The sequence below is a fragment of the Dendrobates tinctorius genome, unplaced genomic scaffold (assembly GCF_039654945.1).
Source record: "Dendrobates tinctorius isolate UK_male_01 unplaced genomic scaffold, ASM3965494v1 ptg000035l, whole genome shotgun sequence".
Classification (NCBI taxonomy): Eukaryota; Metazoa; Chordata; class Amphibia; order Anura; family Dendrobatidae; genus Dendrobates; species Dendrobates tinctorius.
The window spans coordinates 61,535,008-61,559,552 of record NW_027361703.1 but is presented as its reverse complement, the minus strand read 5'-3'; the positions used below and the strand labels follow the sequence as shown (position 1 = coordinate 61,559,552).

The following is a 24,545-nucleotide window of genomic DNA, read 5'->3' as shown; positions in this document are numbered from 1 at the left end:
GGAGCTACCCTGATTCACAAATTTATCCATGGATGGTGAAGCAGAGTATGCAGCCATGAAGTATACACAGAGAGAGAGGGGGGATACCACAGCCAAGATATAGCTAAAGAAGCTTACATAGTCCTGTTATCGAAGGTATATCCCAAATTGGGCCGGGGTCGACCGCAATACGGAAGGCGAGCCCTGACAAAAGGGGGCTTTATCCGTTATTTATCCAAACACGTGTAGATTTAAGCAGGCGCCGTTATAAAAAAAAGCAGTAGTCGCTGATCAGCGCTGACCTCCGGAAGTCTATCTCAACAACTGGCTATGTAGTTGTAGTCAAATTTTCAGTTTTCATCCCTCGGTGTTATGATCAAGAGGATGTACAAACAACAAATATAAATTTATAGTGTGTTTTCCTCTCTTGGCCACAAGAGGCCGCCAAAGTTCCAGCTTGTGCTGAGGATTTTCCAGCCTGTGTGTGTCTGCCAGCACTCCCTGGCCTCCTGCCTCTCACCCCTCAGTGTTTATGGCCTCACTGGTTCTGCACTGCCCTCTCTCACTCTAGTGCCTGCACCTACCAGTCAAGTGCTGCTGTGGATCCACTGCCAGGCTGGGTGAGTCAGATTTTCTCAGGAAAGGTGGAGAGGAGGATGTTTCTAGTCCCATCTGCTGTAGGGTTCATCTGGTGGGATCATTGTCCAGGCTTTGTGCATCCAGTGGTTGGTCTGTGTGAGCTCACCCCGGGGGCTCCTTTCTACTGTCCGGCTTCTGAGGTGGCTGCAGGGATTCTGCTGTGGGTTAGCAATCACTTTTGGTCATGCTCTCATCTGTCGGTGTAGGCCTCACATCTGCTATGATGCCTTTGACTCCCCTGGGCAAGAATTTACAGTCCAGATCCCAATATAATGGGCTTTGAGGGATCCTGAGTTTAAGTGTGTTCCAATTGTTGTTTGTGGGGGTCCTGATTGAGCTGGATGGAGTGGATTGATAAGCACAGTCTTGGAGCTCCTCTATGTGTGTCTGTTCATGTCGGCGGCCATCTTGGATCCCAAAGTTGCTGTTTTGAATGCGGTGAAGTCTTCTTGCTAGGGTGTTTTTTTTTCTAACTTCACTCTGCAACCTTGGATACGTGCCAAAGATTTTTGGTGAGGTTATTGTACCAGGCTTGCCTATCGATTCATAGCACTCTGCCATGCACAACGGGGCAACCGAGTCAATAGTTGATTCCAGTGTGGTGTTGTAGAAAATGGTGGAACTGTTTGTGTCATGGAGTGAAGATTTGGAGGCAACGGTAGAATAGAGTCGGAGAGTTTGTGAATGTTTATGTGTATGAGGTTTTCTGAACATGGGGTGGCAGGTGAGGACATGGATGAGAAAGTGAGTAGGTGGTGGTCAGATAGGGGGAGAGGTGAGTCTGTGAGATTAGATAGAGAGGCTGCTGAGGACCACTGAGTAAGACCAAAGAATGAAGCATGGGACAGGAGCTATGAGACTGCAGGCTGGTGGGTGTCAGTGGGGATGTTGAAGTCACCCATGATGATGCGAATGTCAGTAGAGAGTAACATTCCTCAACATCCACTGCTTTTTGTACCACTCAGTAGCTTCTCCCATGGGCAGTAGTAATTTCCATACTCTCTGGATCCCTAAACAGCCCAGCGATTCCATCGCTTCATATACTGGTACATGTAGATTCCACACACATCCCACTCCTAGGTATTAGCGTCTTATAGATCTCTTGTAACTATTTTACAGTAACTCCCTAGACGACTGTAAAATATATATATTTATAAAGATCTCTGCTCATACCCGCCTGACGAAGGGTACTTTACCCTAAACGTTGTTATACTTCATTTTGCGGTGTAATAACTTTTTTTGAGATACGAGGGAAGAAAAATAAAAAGCATTAAAAAAGCATTCCTTTTTGTGCCATCTTTGATGTGCTATTCCTTTATACAATATTCATTTTCTAACGAATTTGGGAGTAATGTGGCCTGTTCCAGTGGATTAAATACCCAATCTATTGTTTGCAACATAAATTGTAGATTGGTTACAAAGATATAATATCTGGAAGTAGGATGAGGACTCAGAATGTAGCCAGCAACTGAACAATGGGATGAAACTGAATGGGAGGAGGCACAGATTAGATAGTAGAAAAAAGTTTATGACACTGAGGGTGATCAATGAGTGGAACAGGCTGCCACGAGAGGTGATGAGTTCTCCTTCAATAAAAGTCTTCAAACAGAGGCTGGACAGACATCTGTTTGGGATAATTTAGTGAATCCTGCTTTGAGCAGGGGGCTGGACCAAATGACCCTTGTCAAAAGACGCTAAATATACATGAAATATAGGCAGAGTAGCCCCAAAGAAACACAAGAGGGCCATAGTGAACAAACGGGAACTTATCTTGAAGGTGAATCGCGCCTCAACGTGTTTTTTCAACCATTTGGTTCATCAAGAGGTCTGTTGGATGGATAATATCTAGAATATGATGCAGGAAGCAGATGATGTCACTGGGGTCTTTTGACATGTGTTAACCAGCTAGGTTTGCTTTGTTTGCCTATTTCACTTGTCCTCCCATTGACTATCATTGCATATGGCAGGGCTATCAGGGAAAGACAAGGAGAGCCGTTGATGAGTGGGGGCGTCACATCTAATAATTTATTAGGGTGCCATTCACGGCTGTTAGGCAGCATCAGCCATAGGTTAAGAAAAAGGCATGTATAGTTATCTGAAAGTTTATTATTAAATTATCCAATTATCCACCTACTAGATATACCGTACCAAATACCTACAAGGGAGGCACTATCATCTCCCTATAAGAGAGGTATTACCATCTCCCTAATTGTCTAGTATCCTTTCATTGTAAGGCTATCACAAATTTACCATATACTCACCTTAGATATAGTACACCACATTTTATATGTTGATTTTCTTTATCCCTATATACCTGTGTTTTCTCGCCTGCTTATAACAGGAACAGCCAGATAAGATAGGGGCAGTCGCTGACGAGTGGGGGCGCCATGTCTCGTATCTTTTAGGGTGCCAACCTCCACAGCTAGGTAGAATCAGTTTAGGACATTATAAAGGGACTTTGTAGGTATTTTTAGTCTGCTACCATATCTGGATACTAATGTAGAAGTAACTTTATCATGTGGATTTATCCATGGTCTGATTTTAGATAATTTTTTATCTGATGTATTCACTTTTGCTAAGTGTCTTCTACACTGTTTTTTGGTGGTTTTTAGAGATTGAAAATAATTAAGAAGATTATTTTAAGGGATTATAAGTTCACACATTGTAAGAAAGCAAAGTCATGAGAAACAGATAGCTATAGAAATATTGTGTTGGTTCTTTTACTGCTTAGATTCAGAAGATGGGCAGAAACATGCAATGGTGAGTGAACGTACCGAAGCCTTTACAACAGCCAGAAATCTACTTGCGTCAGGAGCTGATGCCATTGAAAGAATTATGTCTTCATATAAAGAGGTAACTTTACCTGAAGAATAAGAACCCCTCATTTGTTGCTTTTTGTTCTGGTTTCACTTATAAATAGATTTTAACAATGAAGGGGTTAGCGCAAGATAAATATTTATCACCTATTCGATAACAAGGACAATGGTATATAGTTGCCAAAAGGCATTGAAAAGTTCTCCCTACCTCCTATTAAAATATAGCCTTTATTATTTCTCTTATTAAATTTTGCAATTACAGTATGTGTTTTAAAGAAAAGATGTTATTAAAAAGCCAGCGTATCTGTCCTGAGGGGTTATTAATCACATCTTATTTCAATAGTGCAGTGCACATTCCTAGTACCGTATATACTTGTGTATAAGCCGACCCGCATATAAGCCGACCCCCCTAATTTTGCCACAAAAAAACTGGGAAAACTTATTGACTCGCGTATAAGCCGAGGGAGGTGCTGCACAAGGGTTAATGGTGGCCCAAGAAGATGCTCCATAGATAAACCCCCCCCCCATATATTGCTGCACAAGGGTTAATGGTAGCCCAACAAGATGCTCCATAGATAAAAAAAAAACCACATATGCTGCTGCACAAGGGTTAATGCTGGCCCAAGAAGATGCTCCATAAATACCCCCCTATGCTGCTGCCGCTGTTGCAATAAAAAAAAAATATGACATGCCTCTCGTCGCTGGGGGCCAGGTGCTGGTGTCGCCGCTTGCTCAGGCCCCCGACACTGGCGATATTTATCGGTCCCCTATCCATCGCTGCACGTCGCTCTGTCTCCCGGGTCTCTGCAGTGACGTTTAGCAGAGGGCGCGCACTAACTACGTCACAGCCAGAGGATCCGGGAGACAGAGCGGTGCACGGCAATGGAACTAGGACAGGTGAATATTGCACTGCCCTCCGTCATACTCACCCCCTCCTGGCACACGGTCTTTGCTGCAGCCCATGCTTCTCAAATGGTCGTCTTCCTGCGTTCAGCGGTCACGTGGTACAGCTCATTAAAGTCATGAATATGTGCACATTCATGACTTTAATAAGCGGTACCACATAACCCTGAACACAGGCGCAGGAGACCTACGGAGAAGCAGTGGGTGGAGAGACGTGCCAGGAGGGGCTGAGTATGGTCTCTGACACTCCCCCCTCCCCCGCCGCCACCCCCCCGGTATATGACTCTCATATAAGCCGAGATGGGGACTTTCAGCCCCCAAAAAATGGGCTGAAAATCTCGGCTTATACATGAGTATATATGGTATATGGGACTACCAAGGCATGGTACATGGCTATCATCATCAGTCACATGGATTATGAGGGAGCAGTAGTTTGTATGCTTCACCACCATTCTATTCAAATGAGGACTCTTATTCTCCTCAGTTTGTGGGGATTCTAGTGGATCAACCATCCTGTGGATAGGTAATAATTTATTTTTTTTTATGGGTTAATCCATATAGCCCGTAAAGCTATAGTTACTCTTTTAGCACAGTGGAATTAAATTGTGATGTTGCAGGGTTTCCTTCCCCTAGCTGTTTCCCCGAATTGTGCAGGTTTACTTCCCCTAGGTGTTTCCCCGAATTGGGCAACACTTTTGACCTGGATGTTATATGTAATAAGTGGCTATTTAGCTACATCTGCCATATAACATTAATCATATACCTTTATACAGTACTTAGTTTAAAGTTTTTTTCCGGGAATATTTTATTTTTATACATGGGCCTAAGAACTAACAGACAGAAAGTTGTTACCTACCTGCCTGATGTGTCAGGCACCAATCATAGACTGCTCCTGCTGGTGATTCTACAGCTTCCGTTGATGTCACTTTGACAGAGCAGCTTCTCTTCTGCTCTGCTCTTGATGGGGCACAATTGCTAATGTCGTTCTGATTGATAGCTGGCTTTCTGCTGCCTAGCTGAGCTGGTCTTCAATCAACATAGCGTCGGCAGTAACGTCCTGTCGACAAAGCAGCCCAAAAGAGGAAGCGCTGCTCTGTGGATGTGAAGCTGCAGTATCGCCGGAAGGAGAGGTCAGTGGGAAAAACAAGCAGATAGTTAGCAACCTGTTAGTTTTTAGGCCCATAGTAACAAATATAAAATAGTCCTACTAACCCCTTTAAAACGTTATAAGAAAAAATAAAACGTAGACCTGCCTGAACGTTCTGGCTACTGTACACTGATCCTTAAGGGTACCTCCGATGTCTTCGTCATTCTTGTATCCCACCAGAAGTTTACATCTGTTAACAGGCGACCCCGCTGGAAAATGTACAAGTCCCCAAGCCTCAGTGCAAAGCTTCAGGTATCATAAAAGTGCTTTGACAGTAGTGCCCACTGGTAGCTGGAAACTCGGCCAACCTATCACTTTTCATTAAGCTCAAAGCAGGAAAAAGAACACTGAAGACGCCCTTTATAATGTGTAGTAGCATTTTAAAGAATAAAACAGTATTTATTTTATTTTACAGGTTACAGAACTTGCAGGTTATACTGCCAGGGTGTATAATATGTTTTCAGTCTTTAATGAAGTTAAAAAAGGAATTTATAAAAGATCGTCAATTCAAGAAACACAGAACCAAATAAAAAAGACTGGACTTCACATAGATGGACCCTTGGAAATTAAAGGTATTTGTACTTTTTAAGGAGGAGGTTTTCCAGGAATCCCGTTTTTTCTGCAAACATGTACAATAAAAGTATTTTGGGTGCAAGTCCAACAGCTGTGACCTGAGTGATCCCGAGAAAGTGTTTCTCCTACTTACATTAATGGAGAATGTCCCACAGAACACACATTAATGATGTGTATTGTAAGAAAACACCACTGAAACAACATGCTGTGCCTCCAACAAGCAACATATTTTATTTTTTAATTTATCACTGGTGTTTTTACTCTCATCTTTGACCTAAATGAAAAGTTTGGAAAAGTTATTTTTCATAATAAGTCATTTATAAATCAGAATGCATTTTTCTCAGTAGATTACATCAAGTGTCCTTAAACCACTAAACTATTGCCTATATTTCTTGAAATAATATGTTGATATTGCCAATGCTGACTAAATGTCCAGCCAGTCTGGGCTGAGTCTTAGTAGGTCAGGGTTGAAATGTGCGTTCTATGTTAGAAATTTTTTAAAGGGGTTGTTCCCATTAGGTAAATGAGTATCCCCGGCTACGGGTATTATAATGAAACAAACCACGCTGTACTTACCTGCCCCAGGTCCACCGATGAATCTGCGCTGCACTCCAGATGTCAGGCCCAGTACGCGGCTCTGAACTTGACATTCTGTCTATTTTGGCAGAGCCGCTAAGCTCTCTGGTTGCCGCGCTGTCGATGTGACATCAGTGCTGCAGCCAATGCCACAAACCGGGAGCATCAAGCGACACTCCCCAGGGGAACTGGGAAGGTGAATACAGCGTGGATTGTTTCTTTATAACATATTGGAAGTGGGGATCATTATTTACCTAAAAGGAAAAACCCAGTTAAATCAAAATACATCCATAAACAAATGGTAATAATTCATTAGGAATAGTGATGAGCGAGTATACTCGTTACTCGAGATTTCCCGAGCATGCTCGGGTGATCTCCGAGTATTTGGATGTGCTCGGAGACTTAGTTTCAGTCGCCGTAGCTGCATGATAGCATACAGCTATGGCGACAAACTAAATCTCCGAGCACGCCAAAATACTCGGAGAACACCCAAGCATGCTCGGGAAATCTCAAGTAACGAGTATACTCGCTCATCACTAATTAGGAAGTTTGGTTCATTGCACGCTTTTTTTTGCCCTGTAATTGGCTAAGCATCAGTCTAATTTTTTTTTGTCTCTTATTTGGTAGCTGACATATGCCCATTTTCAGACTCCTGAGAAGATCAGAATATGTGACTTACTATGGTGATGGACTGTTGGCCCAAAGAAATACAAAAATGTATAATATTTTTCTCTAAATTGATTTTGTAACAGGCAAAGTAATAGACGTAGATCATGGAATCATATGTGAAAATGTCCCAATCATTACCCCAAATGGAGATATTGTGGTTTCTAAGTTAAATATCCAAGTAAGTAACGTTACCCAGCATCATATGTATAATACCGAAAATCATATGTGGGATTTACAGCATTTAATGCGTATCCTCTGAATTGTATGCAAAACATTTCAGCACCAGGCTGAGATCAGCGTCTCCTCGACTAACACGTCTCTACAAACGCTGCTGTTTGTTATGCCTCGGTGACATCAGTAGATACAATAGGCCAACATACACTTCGGCGCTTTGAAGGCTATGTCATATTGAAGTCAATTTTCCCATTTCTTAGTAACTTTTTTGCAGGCTGAATAAACAGAGTGCATGAATGTACTTCACGCATACATCTTAGAAATTGATGGCATGCCATGATTTTATCGTAATGTCATTTGTATGGGTGGCTATTATCACTTATGTTTTTTAGATCTATTAAACTAAACTTTGTATTGGGAAAGTTATTTTATCTTTTGACAATATCATCCAAAAGCTAAAGGTTTAAGGAAAATGAATGTAAGATAAACATGCTGTATTCAGAAAGTCATTTAAAATGTATTCAGCATTAATGAAATACAGTAGGGTCTGCAGAAATAGATTCAGTCCCTAGATACTGCATCCAGGGGCTAGCTCAGTGTAAAATGACTCCCCCTCTTCAGCAAGCCTAGTTACCCTTCACAAATTCTGCAAACCTACATTGTTTCCCTTCAGTAACTGTGAATGGGAAGTTTTTTTCAATATTTTTTTTTTTAATTGTTCTGTAAGACTGGGGAGATAAGGTAATATCCTGTATGATTATACCATAGTATTGCTTATCACATTAAGATGATATTATTCTATTAAAAAAAAAACTGGAGAGGGAATCCAAATTTTTTTCATCTGATAGCAGCATAATATAAAGACAGAAACCCTTATTCCAGCAATGTGTCACTTACTGGATGGCTTTCTGTAGTTTTGATAAAATTATTGCTTTGTTAGCACGTGATTATCACTAGAGGACTAGTAAACCTGCTGCCATGTAGTATGTAGTCCTCCATATTCATGAGCTCTGTATAACCCCGCCCCCAACACTGATTGGTCTCTTTTTGTGTATACAGTGCATAGGCAGAAAGCTGCCAGTCAGTGGAGTGTGTGTGGGAGGTGTTATACAGAGCTCAGCATTCAGATAAGGCTACTGTCACGCTTTTTCTCAATATTTCTAAGCCAAAACAAGGTGAGGAACAATCAGAGGAAAGTATAATAGAAACACGTCACCACTTCTGGATTTATCACCCACTCCTGGTTTTGGCTTACAAATACTGACGTAATTTACTGACCAAATACTGATAGTGTGGCCGTAGCCTAACTGGTAGATCTGCAGCATATAAAACAGTGGTTTTATAAAAAATACAGCACACAGACCAGTAAGTGATACGTCACTGGAATCAGGTGTCTGCTCTCTGACGGGGTAGCAAAAACCTGGTGACAGATTTAATTTAAAAGTGTAATTAATTGACATTGTCATTTACAGTGTGTATTTGTCCGACATGGACATGGGACCAAATCTTCGGTCAGTTAATTGCTAGCGTACCAGTACACATGAGAGCGCTCAGGCAAGTGTAAGGCTAGTTTCACATTAGCGTTTTTTTGCGCAGCGCATCGGGCGCATAAAAAACGCAAAGAAAAACGCAAAACAAACGCGCGTTTTTTTAACGTCATGCGCACGCTGATGTGTAAAAAAAACGCAGCGTTGTTTGCGTTTTACATGCGTTTTTTGCATGCGTTGGCGTTTTTTATGCGCATGCGTTTTTAAGTGTGACGTTTTTTCCATTGTCTAGAGAACATTCTAGACTTGTTTAACTCAAAAACGCATGCGCAAAAAAACGCAAGCGTGCGCAAGACCATGCGCACGCATGCGTTCCCATAGGCTCCAATGTGGTGTTTTTGCGCATTCCGTGCGCAAGCGTGCGCATGCGTTTTTTTGACGAGACAGGGCGGAACCAAAAATGCAACATGTTGCGTCTGGCGCGCCTGGCGCAAAAGACAAAAAAACGCATGCGCACGAAAACGCAAGTATGCGCAAGACCATGCGCACGTCATGTTAAGTATAGGTGCGCAGTGCGCATGCGCACGGGTGCGCACGATGCGCTGCGCACAAAAGCGCTAATGTGAAACCAGCCTCAATTGTATCTCCAAGCTCAGTGGGAGTAATAATTACATAGTAACCACATGCAATTACACACAATTATAGTACTTTCCTGATAATTTACATTTAGATAACTGTTCCTGATCAATGCGCTAATTACTATTTAATTTGCAATGCTTCCCAAATATTACATAGTGCGACATTGCAGGATTTTAAGAGTCGAGTAACAAATATCACATTGGTTCTCAGTTAGACAGTAATTAGAATTTGATCAAATCTAAAATAAAAGACAGATTTTTTAACTGCTATAATTTTAAAACTGATCCTCAGTATGAGGCCACATTTTCATGTTCAGTATTTGGTCAGTATGTGTAAGTAAAAACCAGGAGAGGAACAATCAGAGGAAAAGTATAATAGAAACACGTCACCACTTCTGGCTTTATCACCCACTCCTGGTTTTGGCTTACACACACTGATGTGAAATACTGACCAAACACTGACTGTGTGAACATGGCCTAAGAATGTATTTTATAGTGGTTATGCACCTTTTGCTATTAATGGGGAATTAATAAACTGCAGACCCTAGACATTACCAAGCTGAAATACCTACAGTTCCTGTATATTCAAAATATCCCTTCCAAAATGAAAGTTGTCATGTCTACTACTACATAGCTTGCAAACGTACGGTATATCTTTTGTATTTATTACATCACTCTTATTTACAGGATTGTTCCTTAACTCCCTAGACAAGTAAGCATTTGACTTATCTCTTAGGTAAAGGAAGGAATGCATCTCCTCATTACTGGCCCCAATGGTTGTGGTAAAAGTTCCCTGTTCAGAATTCTAGGGGGTTTGTGGCCTGTTTATGAAGGTGTACTATATAAACCTCCACCAGAGAAGATGTTTTATATCCCACAAAGGTGTGTATTATGTTTATTATACTATTTTCATTGAGTAATTTTCGTTTAGTTGTGATAACGAAAGATGTAATGTTTTCATCAACAATGTTGTAAGAAGATGGGAGAATTAGAGATGGGAGAATGAATTCCACCAGCTAGTATTATTATTGTCATGATCCAGGTTGGATATGACAGGTTTTGAATAAGTAACCTTTTTTTTTTCTTTGATCTGGTTGCTTAGAGTTGGTTTTGCCCCTGGTGGCCATTAGGGTTATTACACAGTGGTGTCTTTTGTTCTAGTTTGCCCCCGGTGGTGGTGAGCGTTATTGCATGGGAATCTCTAACAGGTGTGAGACTCTGGCTCCTAACTATAAAGGTGTGTCAGGTGTTCTCACTCACTGTTGGTGATATTGATGTTTTCCAACCATCCTTGGTGAAGGAAGGAACTTGAGAAGAGACCCGGGCAGCCCAGTCAGAATCCTGGAGTGGCAGCTATGGTGTCAGCGAGGAGTTCTTGCAAAGCATGTTGGAGTGGCAGCTATGGTGTCAGCGAGGAGTTCTTGCAAAGCTTGGTGGAATGGCAGCTATGGTGAAAGCTGCACTCAGATGCTGGACTCTGTTGCTTTAAAGCTGCACTCAGATGCTGGACTTTTTTGCTGGAAAGCTGCACTCAGGTGTTGGATCCGGTTGGAGGAAAAAATGCACTCAGGTGTCGGACTCTGTTGCTTGGAGCATTAGCAACAGAGCCAAGCTAAGTGGTGTTTCCCTGTTTGTCACTTTCCTCAATGTGTGTTTTAGTGCAGTGGTGGGATTAGTTTCTGCACCGTCCACTTCACTAGTAAGGGATTGGTTCAGGGCGAGCTAGGGATTTCAGGTATCCTGATCAGCGTCCGGTGCGGAACCGGCCTAGGGATCGTTAGGAGTGTAGAGACACTGACTCAGGGGAGTGCAGGAGGTCTCCGCGTCCCCGTTCCCTATCGCAGGGCCACCATTGTAATTGTTTTCCTGGTTTTCCCCTTTATTCTGAACTTCGTCCTGCTGGAGGCGGTGTATCCAGACATACGTGTACTACTGAAAGTCTCCTGCTGGAGGCGGTGTATCCGGCTGCACGTTCTATTATTTAAATTCGCCCTGCTGGAGGCGGTGTATCCAGGGTCACGCGTGTCATATAAATTCGCCCTGCTGGAGGCGGTGTGTCCAGTCACACGTAACCATGACATTTATCTCTATTAGTCCCACAGACTTAGAATGGAGCAGCTCTGCACATTTGCATATGTCCTGGTGATCAATGGGGTCCAACGGTTAGACCACCACCTGTCACGCACAGTGTAGGAGATATTAAGTGCAACACGAAGGAATGAGGGGAAGGGAGCCCAACACTAGGGGAGGGGGGAGTGGAAACCCCTAGGCAGATCTAAAGTCACCCTGTCTGCCCTAAATGTCCCTATATAGGTTCTGCACCTATCACCGAGCAGGAACCTAATCCCTGCCTGACTCTGGCGATAAGCCCTACTTAGGGAATGACGGGGTGAGCACTAGTCGACCCCCACTACCACTAAAGACAGCTGGGATAGACGAACAAGGGGAACACTTATCTTGAGTAGACTCAAGAGATGTAACACAGACGTTCTCCAGCAACACCAAAGAGGAAGATGGCCAACTGCTACCGCTCCAAGCCTCAACAGGGGGAAATGGAAATATCACCGACAACTCCCAACAGCAAGCTGGGAGTCTATAAACACCCAGGTCAAAGTGTGTCAATTAGAGCCGGAGAAAGGTTGCCACTGGGTCAAAGAATCAGAAAGGTTAAGAAGGTGCATGCAGGCCAAACGTAGAGACTTTCTGCAGCTTGATGCAGTGCGACTGTCTGCAGCCTCTGACACACCCATGACACCACCTATGTAACAGTTACTTTCACGCCTATTGATAGGTTATGACTTGTTAAAGCTGGATTATTATTATTACTGTTAAAGCTAGCTACCGATTACCTACAACGTCAGGAAATCATTCACAGAATTGCAATATCTATAATAATAAATGCCCTAAGCAGCTTCCGGTTGTAACAACTTCCGTCCAGTTGTAACCGGTGACGTCACCGCACACCTCTTTCCATGTTAACCCTCAACACACCACTCCTCCTCAACACACACACTCCTCTCACCTTTCACCATCTCCACTCACGTCCACTCACTCTCTCACTCCATATACGACCCTTTCTCTCACTCCGTCTCTCATACTCACGCCGTCATCGCCGCTGATCCACGATCCCCGACATCTTCTTCCACCGGCGCCATCCTGGATCCAGACGTCCTCCACGCCGGCGACACGTTCTTGCGGCGACGCCATTTTGGATCGGCGAAATCCCACGATAGTCCAAGATGGCGTCGCCGCAAGAACATGTCGCCGGAGTGGAGGACGTCGGGATCCAAAATGGCGTTGGCGAAATACGCCATTTTGGATCCAAACGGCATCCACGCCGGCGACATGTTCCTGCGGCGACACTATTTTGGATCGGCGAAATCCCGCGATACTCAAAATGGCGTCGCCGCAAGAACATGTCGCCGGCGTGGAGGACGTCGGGATCCAAAATGGCGTCGGCGAAATCTCGCGAGATTTCGCCAACGCCATTTTGGATCCCGACCGCATCCACGCCGGCGACATGTTCCTGCGGCGACGCTATTTTGGATCGGCGAAATCCCGCGATACTCAAAATGGCGTCGCCGCAAGAACATGTCGCCGGCGAGGACGACGTCAGGATCCAAAATGGCGCCGGCGGAAGAAGACGTCGGGGATCGTGGAGCAGCGGCGATGACGGCGTGAGTATGAGAGACGGAGTTCTGGGCGCACTTTTCACAGGTGCAGCGTCTGCGCTTTTCACAGGTGCAGCGTCTGCGCTTTTCACAGGTGCAGCGTCTGCGCTTTTCACAGGTGCAGCGTCTGCGCTTTTCACAGGTGCAGCGTCTGCGCATTTCACAGGTGCAGCGTCTGCGCTTTTCACAGGTGCAGCGTCTGCGCATTTCACAGGTGCTGGGCTCGCTTTTCACAGGTGCAGCGTCTGTGCATTTCACAGGTGCAGCGTCTGCGCATTTCACAGGTGCTGGGCTCGCTTTTCACAGGTGCAGCGTCTGCGCTTTTCACAGGTGCAGCATCTGCGCATTTCACAGGTGCAGCGTCTGCGCATTTCACAGGTGCAGCGTCTGCGCATTTCACAGGTGCAGCGTCTGCGCATTTCACAAGTGCAGCGTCTGCCCATTTCACAGGTGCAGCGTCTGCGCATTTCACCGGTGCAGCGTCTGCCCATTTCACAGGTGCTGGGCGCGCTTTTCACAGGTGCAGTGCCTGCGCATTTCACCGGTGCAGCTTCTGCGCATTTCACAGGTGCTGGGCGTGCTTTTCACAGGTGCAGCGTCTGCGCATTTCACAGGTGCAGCGTCTGCGCATTTCACAGGTGCAGCGTCTGCGCATTTCACAGGTGCAGCGTCTGCGCATTTCACAGGTGCAGCGTCTGCGCATTTCACAGGTGCAGCGTCTGCGCATTTCACAGGTGCAGCGTCTGCGCATTTCACAGGTGCAGCGTCTGCGCATTTCACAGGTGCAGCGTCTGCGCTTTTCACAGGTACAGCGTCTGCGCATTTCACAGGTGCTGGGCTCGCTTTTCACAGGTGCAGTGTCTGCGCATTTCACAGGTGCAGCGTCTGCGCATTTCACAGGTGCAGCGTCTGCGCATTTCACAGGTGCAGCGTCTGCGCATTTCACAGGTGCAGCGTCTGCGCATTTCACAGGTGCAGCGTCTGCGCTTTTCACAGGTGCAGCGTCTGCGCTTTTCACAGGTGCAGCGTCTGCGCTTTTCACAGGTGCAGCGTCTGCGCTTTTCACCGGTGCAGCGTCTGCGCTTTTCACCGGTGCAGCGTCTGCGCATTTCACCGGTGCAGCGTCTGCGCATTTCACCGGTGCAGCGTCTGCGCTTTTCACCGGTGCAGCGTCTGCGCTTTTCACAGGTGCAGCGTCTGCGCATTTCACAGGTGCAGCGTCTGCGCATTTCACAGGTGCAGCGTCTGCGCATTTCACAGGTGCAGCGTCTGCGCATTTCACAGGTGCAGCGTCTGCGCTTTTCACAGGTACAGCGTCTGCGCATTTCACAGGTGCAGCGTCTGCGCATTTCACAGGTGCAGCGTCTGCGCATTTCACAGGTGCAGCGTCTGCGCATTTCACAGGTGCAGCGTCTGCGCATTTCACAGGTGCAGCGTCTGCGCATTTCACAGGTGCAGCGTCTGCGCATTTCACAGGTGCAGCGTCTGCGCATTTCACAGGTGCAGCGTCTGCGCTTTTCACAGGTACAGCGTCTGCGCATTTCACAGGTGCTGGGCTCGCTTTTCACAGGTGCAGCGTCTGCGCATTTCACAGGTGCAGCGTCTGCGCATTTCACAGGTGCAGCGTCTGCGCATTTCACAGGTGCAGCGTCTGCGCTTTTCACAGGTGCAGCGTCTGCGCATTTCACAGGTGCAGCGTCTGCGCATTTCACAGGTGCAGCGTCTGCGCATTTCACAGGTGCAGCGTCTGCGCATTTCACAGGTGCAGCGTCTGCGCATTTCACAGGTGCAGCGTCTGCGCATTTCACAGGTGCAGCGTCTGCGCATTTCACAGGTGCAGCGTCTGCGCATTTCACAGGTGCAGCGTCTGCGCATTTCACAGGTGCAGCGTCTGCGCATTTCACAGGTGCAGCGTCTGCGCATTTCACAGGTGCAGCGTCTGCGCTTTTCACAGGTGCAGCGTCTGCGCATTTCACAGGTGCTGGGCTCGCTTTTCACAGGTGCAGTGTCTGCGCATTTCACAGGTGCAGCGTCTGCGCATTTCACAGGTGCAGCGTCTGCGCATTTCACAGGTGCAGCGTCTGCGCATTTCACAGGTGCAGCGTCTGCGCATTTCACAGGTGCAGCGTCTGCGCTTTTCACAGGTGCAGCGTCTGCGCTTTTCACAGGTGCAGCGTCTGCGCTTTTCACCGGTGCAGCGTCTGCGCTTTTCACCGGTGCAGCGTCTGCGCTTTTCACCGGTGCAGCGTCTGCGCATTTCACCGGTGCAGCGTCTGCGCATTTCACCGGTGCAGCGTCTGCGCTTTTCACAGGTGCAGCGTCTGCGCTTTTCACAGGTGCAGCGTCTGCGCTTTTCACAGGTGCAGCGTCTGCGCTTTTCACAGGTGCAGCGTCTGCGCATTTCACAGGTGCAGCGTCTGCGCATTTCACAGGTGCAGCGTCTGCGCTTTTCACAGGTACAGCGTCTGCGCATTTCACAGGTGCTGGGCTCGCTTTTCACAGGTGCAGCGTCTGCGCATTTCACAGGTGCAGCGTCTGCGCATTTCACAGGTGCAGCGTCTGCGCATTTCACAGGTGCAGCGTCTGCGCATTTCACAGGTGCAGCGTCTGCGCTTTTCACAGGTGCAGCGTCTGCGCTTTTCACAGGTGCAGCGTCTGCGCTTTTCACAGGTGCAGCGTCTGCGCATTTCACCGGTGCAGCGTCTGCGCATTTCACCGGTGCAGCGTCTGCGCATTTCACCGGTGCAGCGTCTGCGCATTTCACCGGTGCAGCGTCTGCGCTTTTCACAGGTGCAGCGTCTGCGCATTTCACAGGTGCAGCGTCTGCGCTTTTCACCGGTGCAGCGTCTGCGCATTTCACCGGTGCAGCGTCTGCGCTTTTCACCGGTGCAGCGTCTGCGCTTTTCACCGGTGCAGCGTCTGCGCTTTTCACAGGTGCAGCGTCTGCGCTTTTCACCGGTGCAGCGTCTGCGCTTTTCACAGGTGCAGCGTCTGCGCATTTCACAGGTGCAGCGTCTGCGCATTTCACAGGTGCAGCGTCTGCGCATTTCACAGGTGCAGCGTCTGCGCTTTTCACAGGTACAGCGTCTGCGCATTTCACAGGTGCTGGGCTCGCTTTTCACAGGTGCAGTGTCTGCGCATTTCACAGGTGCAGCGTCTGCGCATTTCACAGGTGCAGCGTCTGCGCATTTCACAGGTGCAGCGTCTGCGCATTTCACAGGTGCAGCGTCTGCGCATTTCACAGGTGCAGCGTCTGCGCTTTTCACAGGTGCAGCGTCTGCGCTTTTCACAGGTGCAGCGTCTGCGCTTTTCACCGGTGCAGCGTCTGCGCATTTCACCGGTGCAGCGTCTGCGCATTTCACCGGTGCAGCGTCTGCGCATTTCACCGGTGCAGCGTCTGCGCATTTCACCGGTGCAGCGTCTGCGCATTTCACCGGTGCAGCGTCTGCGCATTTCACCGGTGCAGCGTCTGCGCTTTTCACAGGTGCAGCGTCTGCGCTTTTCACAGGTCCAGCGTCTGCGCATTTCACAGGTGCTGGGCTCGCTTTTCACAGGTGCAGTGTCTGCGCATTTCACAGGTGCAGCGTCTGCGCATTTCACAGGTGCAGCGTCTGCGCATTTCACAGGTGCAGCGTCTGCGCATTTCACAGGTGCAGCGTCTGCGCTTTTCACAGGTGCAGCGTCTGCGCTTTTCACAGGTGCAGCGTCTGCGCTTTTCACAGGTGCAGCGTCTGCGCTTTTCACAGGTGCAGCGTCTGCGCTTTTCACAGGTGCAGCGTCTGCGCTTTTCACAGGTGCAGCGTCTGCGCTTTTCACAGGTGCAGCGTCTGCGCTTTTCACAGGTGCAGCGTCTGCGCTTTTCACAGGTGCAGCGTCTGCGCTTTTCACAGGTGCAGCGTCTGCGCTTTTCACAGGTGCAGCGTCTGCGCTTTTCACCGGTGCAGCGTCTGCGCTTTTCACAGGTGCAGCGTCTGCGCATTTCACAGGTGCAGCGTCTGCGCATTTCACAGGTACAGCGTCTGCGCATTTCACAGGTGCTGGGCTCGCTTTTCACAGGTGCAGCATCTGCGCATTTCACAGGTGCAGCGTCTGCGCATTTCACAGGTGCTGGGCTCGCTTTTCACAGGTGAAGTGTCTGCTCTTTTCACAGGTGCAGCGTCTGCGCATTTCAAAGGTGCAGCATCTGCAATTTCACCGGTGCAGCGTCTGCGCATTTCACCGGTGCAGCGTCTGCGCATTTCACCGGTGCAGCGTCTGCGCATTTCACCGGTGCAGCGTCTGCGCTTTTCACCGGTGCAGCGTCTGCGCTTTTCACAGGTGCAGCGTCTGCGCTTTTCACAGGTGCAGCGTCTGCGCTTTTCACAGGTGCAGCGTCTGCGCTTTTCACAGGTGCAGCGTCTGCGCTTTTCACAGGTGCAGCGTCTGCGCTTTTCACAGGTGCAGCGTCTGCGCTTTTCACCGGTGCAGCGTCTGCGCTTTTCACAGGTGCTGGGCGCGCTTTTCACCGGTGCAGCGTCTGCGCATTTCACCGGTGCAGCGTCTGCGCTTTTCACAGGTGCAGCGTCTGCGCTTTTCACAGGTGCAGCGTCTGCGCTTTTCACCGGTGCAGCGTCTGCGCTTTTCACCGGTGCAGCGTCTGCGCTTTTCACAGGTGCTGGGCGCGCTTTTCACCGGTGCAGCGTCTGCGCATTTCACCGGTGCAGCGACTGCGCATTTCACCGGTGCAGCGTCTGCGCTTTTCACCGGTGCAGCGTCTGCGCTTTTCACCGGTGCAGCGTCTGCGCTTTTCACCGGTGCAGCGTCTGCGCTTTTCACCGGTGCAGCGTCTGCGCTTTTCACAGGTGCTGGGCGCGCTTTTCACAGGTGCAGCGTCTGCGCATTTCACAGGTGCAGCGTCTGCGCATTTCACAGGTGTTCCTGCGGCGACGCTATTTTGGATCGGCGAAATCCCGCGATACTCAAGATCGCCGCAAGAACATGTCGCCGGCGAGGACGACGTCGGGATCCAAAATGGCGTCGCCGAAAACGCACGAGATTTCGCCGACGCCATTTTGGATCCCGACGTCGTCCACGCCGGCGACATGTTCTTCCGGCGACGCCATCTTGAGTATCGCGGGATTTCACGATACTCAAGATGGCGTCGCCGCAAGAACATGTCGCCGGCGTGGACAACGTCTGGATCCAGGATGGCGCCGGCGGAAGAAGATGTCGGGGATCGTGGAGCAGCGGCGATGACGGCGTGAGTATGAGAGATGGAGTGAGAGAAGGGGTCGTATGTGGAGTGAAAGAGTGAGTGGAGATGGTGAAAGGTGAGAGGAGTGTGTGTGTTGAGGGTTAACATGGCAAGAGGTGTGATGATATCGCATCCTCCCGATGCGATAGCATCGAGCCATAATCTAGTGTCATTAGATTTTTACAAGACCAGAAGCAAAGAAAGTTAGGAAATTCTTCTAATGAAGTAAGCAATAATAGTGAAAGATATTAGCCATCAGTTATTTGGGGCTTTTTCCTATTTTGTCTTTTTTTACCTTTAAAATGAAAAGGAAGCTTTATATAACTTTTTTGTGACCGTCTAATATTCCAGTCTAAGTAATTACATGCAACATAACCTAGGTAATAAGTATTAGATTGCTGGGAGGACTCCTGTGGATAGGTGAGAGAAATGTTACATTTACTGGAAGGGGGAGCATTTCTGGTGGACCTTACGTATGTCATTTTACACTATACAAGATTTTACTATATTAAAGTGCATACATTATTAAATTGATATGTTACATCTGATGAGGCTGGTGTACATACTGTGAAAATCTATGTCAGAATGGCTATGTAATCCTGATAATAAGACTGGTATTTTAAGAGTCCATCTCATTTTATTATTAGTTAGGGGCTTTCCCAATGGATTATATAGCCATTCGGACACTATTCTCAGATCTAAGAGATTATTTTTTTATTGCATGCAGTTTATGTTGTAAAATCTGGTGACATTTATCCTTTAATGATGACATTTGATAATTCTATGTAACATCTTTGTGTACCAGTATTCTTTTTCTAATCATAGGTTTTATTTTTGGAATATTTTGGAATAAAATAAAAGTATAAGGGTATGTGCACACGTTGCGGATTTGCTGCGGATCTGCAAGTGATTTACAGTACAATGTTATTCTATGGGGAAAAAAATTTACTGTGTACATGCTGCGGAAAAATCCGCACGGAAACGCAGCGTTTTTTTCCGCAGCATGTCAATTCTTTGTGCGGATTCCACAGCGTTTTTACACCAATTCCATCATAGGAATCCGCAGGTATAAAAACACATGCCAAATCCTCAGGAAATCCGCATAAAAAACGCGTGGATTTTGATGTGCGGATTCTACCAAGAGATGCAGATTCCACGCAGAAAATTCCGCACAGCAATCCACAACGTGTGCATAATACTCTAAGGTCATTGTGTTGACCTTTCCACAGCTTCCCTTATTGAACATTGCATGTAAGAATTGCAGCAGGAATCGATCTCGCACATGCACCTCTCACAGATTGTGCAATGTACAGGACTCACAGGGCTTTTATAAAGATACAGTGTGTCCTGGAAAGCCCTTTTAACCTTTCTTGTTGAAAATAGTATAACATAGAAATAGAAACTTTTTCTAGGTTTTTCAAAGTATTTTTCCATATATGCTTTCATCTTGGGTTTGGCTTGGTGAGAATAACAGATTGGACCAATTCAGATTGAACAGGTTTACCCAGATACTTCTTACTGCTGCTTAGATTGACATCAGCTTCTTTCATTTCCTCATTTGGATCACTGTGTGTTACATTCTAAATATTTGTTTCTAGAAATAATACTTGAGAATTAGTCCATCTGTTACTGTGTCTGTCCAGTTAGAAATGTTAGCAAGTGACAGTGCTGAACAGGTATTTGGATTTGTTATGCTATACTGTATATATATTTCTTATATTCTAGTAGTAGGGGTTATTTTACAAATGCATTGTGGCAATATACTGTATATTTAGAGAACTAAAGCCTAACTAAAGAACCGGGTCGTATCGAGTGACTGCAGTGACAGTGATAACATTAAACCATTGACCATATATCTGCAGGTTAATAGCATTTGAGGAAGTGACAGATTCCAATTAACACCTTTACTACCTTGGAAGTATCCATATGTCATGGTCACCTGGTACTTACCGACCTTTGACGTATGGATGCGCCATACCTTTAATGCGGCACCGTGACTGCAGTGACGGTGATAACATTAAATTTCCGGTGCCAATTCTGAACAGCCAATCGTAGCATTTCTGAGTGTTTCAGGCTATCAGATTGCCTGAAACACGGATGCCCAGCCTAGGATCAGTGGTGTAAAAGCACCAATCATAGGCTAGGCTGGAGCCTAGCAAAGCCAGGATCACCAGGGCTAGCTCTGATTGGTGTAATCGACGATGACATTGATCACGCCAATCGGAGCGCACAGATGCGGTGTGACAAGGCAGTGACCACCTTATACTTCCTCATTCTAGCTGCAGATTTTTACAGGGTGGTCACTCTGTCGCTCTGTGGCCGTCCTGAACCTTATGGTGCCACAAAAACCTGTGCCATCACAATTCATCCTGCTGCTGCCTGTGCTCCTGCTGCTGAATCAGAAGAAGAAAGAAGAGTTCCTAATCCTTACCTGATCTTTCCTAATCCACACAAATTCCCCTCCCCCATTTTTGCCCCTCTCAACCCTCACTTCTGCCGCCGAGCGCTGATCAATATCTGTGCACACTGTTTTACACAATTTTTTTTTTCACTAACTATTCCCCCCGCCTTCGCACGACCTTCGTGTGTGCCTCCTACAGTTGCCGACCCGCTAATCCAGAAGTACACCACTGATTAGCACCCATCCTTGTTTTTGGCAAGGACTTTTTTTTTCTGTCTGTTTTTTTTTATCCCTTTTTGCAACACATCCATGCGTGTGTCCTACAGTCATCCAGCGCTGTTCAGTGACGAACATAACTGACCGGCAGTTGTTTGAGGTTTTTTTTTTTGAAAAAAGAATAAAGAGGAAAAAATCATTTAGATTAGTTGATAGGATTAGATTAGGGAGAGTAAAATATACAGTAGTAATCGTTATCTACTACAGTATTTTTTACTGTATTGAGTTAGTGTCAGATAGTAAAGCGTAAAAAAAAAATTAAAAATTAAATTAGGGACAGTAAAATATACTATAGTAATCGTCGTCTACTGCAGCATTTTTACTGAGTTGAGTTAGTGTAAGCTCGGAAAAAAAGAATCATCTGTGCGTCCGTCCTACAGCCGTCGAGCACTGATCACTGATGAACATCAGTGATCAACCTCTGTTTTTTTTTTCTGAAAAGAGAATAAAAAAATAATTTTGATTACGTACAGTAAAATATACTGCAGTGATCATCGTCTACTACAGTATTATAAACGGAACTGAGTTAGTGTTAGCGTGGAAAAAAAGATTCATCTATGCTTCCATCCTACAGTTGTCAAGCCCTGATCACTGACACACATCAGTGATCAACCTCCGGTTGTTGCTTTTTTATTTTTATCATTTTCTTTCTTTTCTGAATAAGAAAAGTTTACACCAAGCACTCACACACACAAACACACACACCTCAATAAAATTTGGTACACCCAGGCGCCACATACGTAAAAAAAAGTCCCGCCCTTCCAACTCACTGTATTTAGTGGAGGAGACATAAGCCTTCCTTGCCTTTGACATTGATAGTGAGGGAGAGGGTCCCACCTTCCTTTATTTTTCCTCCTCCTCCTCTTCTTCAAGTAATGCTGAACCCACACATAAGCCCCAGGACAGAAACTGAACCGGTGCCCACCGTTACTGAACCTGTATGGACCTCCCCCCCCCGAACATTATGAGCAACTGGTACCTGATTTTGTGGCGTGATCAGGAATCAAATTTGACACCACCTGCCTCACAGAAATTGACTTTTTCATAGTCTTTTTCTCTGAGGATTTTGTAAACCTTGTGATGGTAAACACATTTGCACACCCAGCAATTTTTGGCACAAAAAGTTCTAACTGGACTCCTGTAGACGCAGTAGAAATTATGAAGTTTTGGGGCATGGTTCTTCACATGGGGAAAGTGAAGAAGCCAGAACTTAGGCAATATTGGGGTGTTGATGTTGTATATAACACTCCACTATTCCGCATGGCTATGACCCATAAAGTTTTGAAGTCATCCAAAAATGTTTGCATTACAATGATAATGCACAATGAGATGACCCCACCTTTGACCGTCTTTTGAAAGTTTGGCCGGTCATTGATCACTTCAGCAACAAGTTTGCTGAGGTGTGCATGCCCCAAAGGGAGATCTGTGTGAATGAGTCCCTAATCCATTTCAAGGGGAGGCTTAAATTCTGACAGTACCTTCCCAGTAAGAGGGCCAGGTATGGAAATAAGCTGTACAAACTGTGTGAGAGTACCTCAGGGTACACCCACAAGTTTAGGGTTTATGAAGGGAAGAATTCCTGGATTGAACCCCCTGAATGCTCCCCTGTCCTGGGATGTGTTGGTAAATTATGTAGGATTTGGTGCACCCAGTGCTGGATCAAGGTTGCCACCTCTACGTAGATAACGTTTATACTAGCATCCCACTCTTCAAGTCCCTCTTTGCGCCAGCTTCCACAGCCTGTGCTAATGTCCACAGAAATCAGAGAGGCCTCTCTAACACTCTAATTGGGCAGCTGCTCAGAAAAGGTGAGAGCAGAGCCCAATGTAGCGACAACGTGCTGGTTGTCAAGTACAAGGACAAGAGTCATGTCCTTTTCTTGACCGCCATACGCAATGATCACAGCACCCCCAGCACACTGTGTACTGGGGTACAACAAGAACACTGGGGAGAGTTGATCTCTCTGATCAAAAGTCCTCCAGCCATACAGTGCCATGAGAAAAACAGATGTGTGGTACAAGAAGCTGGCCGTGCACATCGTACAGATGGCAATGTACAGCGCTTTCGTGCTATCACAATGTGCAGGCCAGACTGGTATGATGTACCTTCAGTTCCTGGAGGTAGTGATCAAGACCCTAATCTTTGTATATTAGGAGGGATCGGGCTCCAGTACTGCCAGAACTGAAGGTGCTCATATCATACCAGGCCAACATTTCCCTGCGGAAATCCCTCAAACCACAAAGAAAGGAAAGTCGCAAAAGATGTGCTGAGTGTGTTACAGAAGAGGGATTCACAAGACCACCAATTCAATGCGACATGAAAGAATGTTTCAAACTGTACCACACATCCATGTACTACTAAATTCATTTGTGATTTACACAACTCATGTATGCCATCCTGAAGAACACTACACTACTCACATATACCAACCTTAAGGCATTCTACACAACTTACATATGCCACTACATTATAAAATTCACATACCAGGAAACAGTAAATCAGTTTAAAAATTGGCTTACTTGTGGGGCATTTGCACTGTTTTATGCACATCAGGGGCTCTTCAAACGCGACATGGCGCCTGCAGACAATTCCATCAAATTCTGCTTTCCAAAACATCACTCTTTCCCTTCTTAGCCCTGCCCGTTTGCCCAAACATTGGTTTTCCTCATATGGCGCATCAGAGTACTTAGGAAAAATTGCACAACAGATTTTGGGGTTGGTTTTCTACTGTTATCCTTGTAAAAATTACAAAATTTGGAGCTAAAAGATAAATTTTGTGAAAACAAATGTAATTTTTTTATTTTCACAACTCAACATTATAATTTTCTGTGAATCACCACACATTTAGATAAATTCATTGGGGTGTCTAGTTTCCAAATGGGGTCACTTGTGGGGGATTTCCACTGTTTAGGCACATCAGGTGCTCTCTAAATGCGACATGTCATCTGCTCTCAATTCAAGCCAATTTTGCATTCAGAAAGTCAAATGGTCTTCCTTCCCTTCTGAACCCTGCTGTGCGCCCAAACAGTGGTTTTCCTCCACATATGGGGTATCAGCGTACTCAGGAGAAATTGCACAACAAATTTTGTGGTCCATTTTCTCCTGTTACCCTTGGGAAAATTGGGTCTAAGGTATATTTTATGAGAAAAAAAGTTAAATGTTCAAAGTCACTTCAAAAACAACGTGGTCTCTAAAAAATGGTTTTGTAAATTTTGTTAGAAAAATAAAAAAATCGCTGGTCAGCTTTTAACTCTTATGACGTCTTAACAATAAAAAATGTTTAAAAAATTGAGCTGATGTAAAGTAAACGTGTGAAATGTTATTAACTATTTTATGTGACATAACTCTGATTTAAGGGCATAA

The 24,545-nt window shown here is 46.0% G+C and overlaps 1 protein-coding gene across 6 annotated transcripts in view; it reads left to right on the top strand.

The window, feature by feature from the left end:
• Window positions 1–24,545, top strand: part of ABCD2 (ATP binding cassette subfamily D member 2) — a 137,991-nt gene that overhangs the window by 96,930 nt on the left and 16,516 nt on the right. For all 6 annotated transcript variants that reach the window (XM_073573528.1, XM_073573530.1, XM_073573531.1 and 3 more), the window contains 4 exons: window positions 3,350–3,471; window positions 5,900–6,056; window positions 7,386–7,480; window positions 10,338–10,483. In XM_073573528.1, the coding sequence (XP_073429629.1) occupies window positions 3,350–3,471; window positions 5,900–6,056; window positions 7,386–7,480; window positions 10,338–10,483 (520 nt within the window). The remainder of the gene's footprint in view (window positions 1–3,349; window positions 3,472–5,899; window positions 6,057–7,385; window positions 7,481–10,337; window positions 10,484–24,545) is intronic.